This window comes from Egretta garzetta, unplaced genomic scaffold, assembly GCF_000687185.1.
Source record: "Egretta garzetta isolate BGI_Z169 unplaced genomic scaffold, ASM68718v1 scaffold11, whole genome shotgun sequence".
In the NCBI taxonomy this organism is placed as follows: Eukaryota; Metazoa; Chordata; class Aves; order Pelecaniformes; family Ardeidae; genus Egretta; species Egretta garzetta.
Window position 1 is genome coordinate 445,216 of NW_009258621.1, and position 6,546 is coordinate 451,761.

Below are 6,546 nucleotides of genomic sequence, written 5' to 3' on the forward strand. Positions count from 1 at the left end.
ATGGGGATCGGCCCCGATCCGCTTCGGTGCGAGGGAGAAGGGGGACAGCGCCCGTGACGGAGACCCCCGCGGGCCTCCTGGATCCTGGCAGGATGAGGGTGTCCGGGCGAGTGGTGGTTCAGGGGTGGTAGGCTGTCACTTGGTCCAAAGGGCCATCCCAGAGCAGCCGTGCTAGCTTAGTGTCTTTAAACAATCCCTATATTGTATCCGTCTTCGTTAAATAATAATTTTTTGCTAAACCGTACTTCTTTTCCTTGTCTCTACTTTTCAATGTTAGCCCTCCGGTGCCTAACCAACATGATTGCAAAGGTGAGACTTCAAGGAGGAGCAAGAATAAAAAACCCGGCACAATCACTCCTGGCACTGTAGTCATGACCTATGGCACTCTTCCTGAAGGGACGGCTGAAATGCTCACCGAGTCCAAGGCCTGAAGGTCAAGGTCTTGCTTGTTCTCACCCAGCACAGGGGAGAGAGCCAACAAACCACTGACAGTGGAGGGTTGTTGCCTAACAAACTCCTTGTCTGGGTCTGTTCTGTAATGCAGTCCCCAACCGCCACAGCTGAAAGCTTAGAGCAAGCAGCAGAGATGGTTTCCTTGTGTCTCCACACCACGGTGAATTTTAAAGCTTCTGCAACCAAGAAATCTAAGCATGGAGATAGTATCGTAAACCACAAGCACCTTAAATGCTAATGGACCAGACTCTTCACATGCTTTGGGTTTTGACAACAGTACCTACTGCTACTTTCACCAACCAAAATTCCTTTTTTAAATAAAAGATATGAAAATGCAAACTGAAGTTTGAAATAAATTAACAGTATTAGTCAAGGCTAAGTCACTGTCACAGCTTAAACACACTGCTGACAGCACCATGGTGTAACGTAAAATGGACGCTACGCCTGTTTGTTGGTGTTTCTTTACAAGCATCTAGGTGAAAACAAGGATTCTGCAAAACACAGAAAATGTATGTCCTGGGACATGGAATAGAGTTTTTAATTTGTGTTCTTAATTTGCTAATGAACTCAGATGACTAGGCACTCTAGCGGGTTGAGAAGGGCAGGATATGGTTCATGTTATTAAACAATTTTTTAAAAAATATATTTAAAAAAAATATCAATGCCGCCTTTGTCCTTAAGAAGAAAAAAATTAGTTTCTAAGAAGAAACAAACAGTAAAATCCTTTAGAAATTCCCTCAGGGTTTTCTATGTACATTGTAGCAGAGCTTAAAAAAAAAAAAAAAAAAAAAAAAAGGTAAAAAGACAAGACAAAGCCTAGCACACATTTCCACCCCCTTTTCCAGGTCATTTCGAAAGGCTGTTAAAAGCAGCCTGCTTTTCCCTTAACCCCAAAGGGCCCAAGACACTTTTCAGTGAGAGCTTTCCCGTACTGCACAGCACAAACCAAAGCAACTACAGCAGAGAGACGCAAAGCAGCGCAGGTACAACAGTAAACACTCATAACAAAAAGCAACAAAATCACAATCTGCACTATTTCAAAGGCAGAAACTACCCAACGTTAAACCCTGTACAGTTTTTCCCGTAATAAAACACCTCCACCACCCAAAAGGCCTGACATGGACCAGACCTTCCACAGGCTGAGGTATACAGTAACAATAATTAGTGTTAATGACACCAGTACTTTTTCTGTACTTCAGCTAGGCTCCCCTTGTTCCAGGGGTTGTATGTTAACGCTCAGCTAAGAGTGGCGACACCGAGACTTCCACAGTTGACAGAAGACACCGATCACCAGCGTGACTTTTACTGCTGTCTTTTATGGGCCTTGTCATCAGGTCTCGCTGTGCTGAAAGCGGCGATTGCCCCGATGCTAAAGCTTTCACTAAGGCAAGGGATTTTTCAGGGCAGGGAAAGAAAAGTTTCCTCCACCACCATCAAGTTTTGCAACAGTCCTCAGAGGCTGAATTTCTAGAAGGGAAGGAGAAAAAAAAGAAACAAAAAACCCCAATGTCTTTCAGGGCTGTTTTGTACATCGTGATAAAACTAGAAAACAGATGAAAAAGCTGAGATTCCCCCCCACCCTCAACACCTCCTGCCGATCATCTTAAAAATTACCAGGTCAGAAGGTAGAATTCAGCTCCCAACAGCATGACCCCAGCTATTCCTTCATTTCATTCCAACAGCTGCGTTTGGAAAATATTTAGCAGAAGCTATTACCAGTCACGGTGCTGAAAGGGTAACAATCGACACTGTATCATGAGGACGCCTGCTATAAAAGACCTTTTACATCTTGGCCTTTTACGAATGCTGCAGCAGCTCTTATATTCTGTTTTTCCATTTCTCCTGTGCGTGCCACTCCCGAGTCACACAAACACAACCCTGTTTGACAAAGCCACAGCCCGCGCCATTTGACAGTAGGCAAATACACCACGTTTTCAGTGCGTCCTTTTACCATTCTGGCCAATTTGCGGTTTGGTGACGTGGAAATGACACAACTCTTCTGACAGACAGGCACGGTGACCGAGAACATCTGCGTTCCTAGTGAACAACCTGCCATTAGGTACTGCTGACTCACCTGCCTTGCACAGATGGAGGGAGATCTTTAAACTGGCTTCACTCACGCCAGTTGCTTTCCCAGAGGGTCACGTTAGGCAACTGCTCTTAATGGCGTGTGCCGAAATGCTGCAGAAAGCACTTCCGCAGCACTCCCATTTCTCCTTAATTACTGCAGATGATATTAAGACATGGGTTACACCACCTACTAAGCAATGCATTCAGAGTCCTGTCAGCACAGGTAGCGCTACATCCCGGGGACAGGGGACAGCTAGGGTGCCATTTTCCCACCTCCCCTAGGCAGGCAGTGGTAGTAGGAAAGCATGCTCTTCAGTCACTGAAGCATGTTCTTATGAAGTCTGAGTCCTGCTGCGTTAATCACATTATGAAATTAGAATTTTTAACGAGAGGATGGGGGAAGCAGTCATTTCCCCTTTCAGTTGCTGGGACGCCGTTCCTTCTTCTTGCCTTCAGACCGTACTTGCGTATCTTGCTTTCCACGAAAGTGACCCGTGGTGCCCACCAGCTCACATGCCACCTTCCCACAGGAATAAATGAACACCAGCAAGCCATGTTGATTGGGATCTACATCTGCATTTCTTCTCATAGGTGCCACTGCATCTCCAAAATGATCATTTCTGGAGAAGTAGCCTGGCATTTATTTCAAAGTAAGAGGACACACAAGCTCTTGGTCAGATGCATGTGCTTCACAACACTGGAAACTATTTTTTTATGGGCCTAACAGAAGGAGTAAGAGTATAATGGACTAAGTGTTAGGGGCCTCACCACATATATAAAAGCAATTTAAGCAAAACACTACATGGGATATAAATTGGCTGCAAAAACACTTCAGCAGAAAATTGTGTCCCCAGAACTCATAGAGGGAGGTCTGGAACAGCCTTCCAGAAAGCAAGCTGAAGCCAAGATCCCAGCAGATACCAACACTGCACAATTTATTTAAGAACATGAGTACAACTCTTTATGGTATGGAGACGGTTTCATGTGCCCAGAGGTCTTTTTCACATATAAGTTATTTGGGTTTTTTTCTTACTTTTCTCTGATTAGAAACAGAAGGGGTATGTGTGTGTGTGTGTGTGTATTTCATTAGAGGCTGTGCCAACTGATTTGAAGATTGTTTTATGGCTACAGTAGGGGGTTGCGTGACCTGTGCTGTACTTTTTTCTCAGGCACTTTCTTCCTGCATGGACTTGGGCAAGTCACAAACAATTTACACCGCCTGCCAATGAGCAAGCCTGGGCTGGCTTCCTTCAGTTTACCCAATTCACATAAACTGCATGGACTATCTTAATATTTGTGAGCCATTGTACAACAGGGCTTCCAGCCACGCTAAAATGTTTAAGTATTTATACCTTGGTGCTTTTTGTAGTTTAACATTTAGATCAGAAGTTGTTCCTCAACATCCAGCCTCTGAAAAAAAAGCAGAGGATGTCATGGGACCTCATGTCTTGACAACTCGTTCCTTTCAAGTAGTTTTGACAGAAATAGGACTACCTATTCTTCCAGCTCTGCTTTGTGCACATACTCCAGCAGTAATGCCTTCAGTCGTTGTCACTCTGCCGCTCTTCTCAGCCTGGCCCCAGGGAGAGGCTGGCTGCACGCTGGGTCACAGCAGCATCAGCACCTGCTTTCAGGAGAAGCAGGTCCACTCTGTGGTCAAACAAGCTGGCAGCAGAACTCACATTACCTTCCACTGCAGGACAGTCACACCAGGGCTCTCCTATGGTCCCCAAAGGGCACCTGTTGCCTCTGCAGAAAGTCTTTTACTGCTGTATTTGCAAGGTTAGAGACAGCTTGGGATATACTTGCTTGTGCTACAACCGTTAAGTCAGGACTACGTATGGATCGTAAAACACTCCTTGCACTACACAGCGCTTACGGCCATATCTTAGGGCAGGACAAGAAGTCTTAGAGCGAAAGAGATCTGATCCACCTATGGTATAGGAGACAGAGGGAACATCGAAAACATTGACCTTTAATTCCTGGTCCCAAACTGAACTGGTAGGTTTGGGTGGGGTTTTTGGGGGGGTTTTTTTGGGTGGGGTGGGAGGGGGAGAGGGAAAAACTCTACCTCACAATGAAACTGAACCATTTCTCATGTTCTCTTTCAGAGACTGACAAGATTATACTTAAGTCTTAAATGACTGACCAGGAGTTTCTGTTGGAAGTGAAACTGATTCAATGATTTAGCCACTGGTTAAGCTACTGAAGAACCAAAAGACAAAGGCTACTCTCTTCACTTCCTCTCAAATCCATGAGCACCAATCCCAATTGATTCTCGTGTTCAACTGTCCTCAAGTCGTATGACTTACCCAGTCCTTCCACATTTCCTTCTCTCCCCAACAGCAGCTGCTCTCTTTTCCATCTATGACTCCTCACCCTCCTCTCCTTCACGGGTCCTGGAAACAGCTGCACCGTAACCAACCACTTTGACTTGGAGCTCCTCTTTCAAAGGGCGCTGGGGCATCACAACATTTTAGGAAATGGATGTGCTTTTTTTCCACGCAGGTTACCAAAGACTGGAGCTGCAACCATCAGAATGAGCTTCAACTGTCCCTTCTTGAGAAGGGAACTGTCACAGTGGAGGAGACACCGAATGCACTGCCCATGCAGAGCTGTCCCTAAGGATTAGCCAACTTGCCCTAACAGCTCAGGGAAATCAGTAATTTTTAAAGAGAAGAAACTGATGTTGCACTATAGTCAAGTACTCTCCATATTGCTCACTGACTTACTGAAAGTGAGTTGGTTTAAGAGAAGTAACAAACATCACTGATCATTGAAATTATTAGTTTATATTGATGTTTCAAGACAGGGAATTCAAGACTACCCACAGCGTGGCAATATACCTCACTCCAGGTCACAGTGAGTGAAGCTTGAGCCCAAACTCAACTTACAGCTTTGTTAGGACTTCAGTCTACAACAACCAACTTACATCACATTGAAGGTAGATATTTAAAGGAGGTTTATTGGGGCTAGTACTAAATTCAAACAGCCACAAGATAATTTTCCATGTTTACCACACCAACTGTTGACAGATGAAGTCTCAGTGGAAAGTCCAAATTTTCATTTCACCATGACTTCCTGAAACGTGACTACAGATTTCAAGATTTGGCATTTGATCTTCAGAGAGACATATCATGTTTAAGAACATTCTACCAAATACATTTAAATCATGACTCAAAACCAAAACAATTTGGAATTTTTGAAACATAAAGCTGTTAGTATGAAATTAGCTTTTATTTTTTACCTCAAAATAAATGCACATTTATCATTTATTCAAATGAAAATGGAAAAGGGGTATCTTAAACAAGAGGGAAGTTTAACAGAGCAAATATCGCCAAACATCCTCAAGTTCCTTCTCCTGCTGTTGCCCAGCTCTGTTTGGCTAAAACCACAAGCTTGTGGGTTGTTTTTTTTTTTTTTGTCAGTTTGGTCAATTAAAAGAAACACTTGAAAGCCCCATGATTAGAAGCGGTATAAAACAAAACCAGGTACTCGTTCTCATCAGAATTCAGGTCCATGTGTTGCCACACATTTATATAAAACTTTCATTAAGTGTTGTACTAAATAGGATTTAGTAACCTCTTCTGCAGTTTAGCTCTTGATACCTTGGTAAGAGAAGTCAATGCGTAAGCATGTCAGAAGTCAACGCTATAGTGTAACTACAGTATAACTCTAACAGGGCTCCTAAATACTGTTCACCAGAGTGACGTCTTATAGTTGAATTTCAGTTTCAGCAGGTACTTCAGATTTACCTGAGCAACGTCATACACAATATATCTGGGAAGAATGTTAAGGAATACTTACAGTTGTTGATATTACTAACACAGGAAAACGTCAAAACACAGTCAAACTTCACCTTTGAACTTAAGTTACTACACAGATGCCTGTGTGATTAAGCAGTTCTAACAGAACAACAAAATCTAACCACAGATATTTACATTTGATTTTTCTTTGAATCTGAAAATGTTTTATTCAATAGTTAGAAACAAGAAACTAAGTCATATGGAGAATTAATGATGG

General features: G+C 43.2%; 1 protein-coding gene across 1 annotated transcript in view; it reads right to left on the bottom strand.

The window, feature by feature from the left end:
- Window positions 1–4,754: 4,754 nt before the first annotated feature.
- PARP1 (poly(ADP-ribose) polymerase 1) overlaps window positions 4,755–6,546 on the bottom strand; it is a 33,004-nt gene continuing 31,212 nt past the window's right edge. Inside the window, exon 23 of the mRNA XM_035903604.1 lies at window positions 4,755–6,303. Within this exon, the coding sequence (XP_035759497.1) occupies window positions 6,222–6,303 (82 nt within the window). The 3' untranslated portion in view covers window positions 4,755–6,221. The remainder of the gene's footprint in view (window positions 6,304–6,546) is intronic.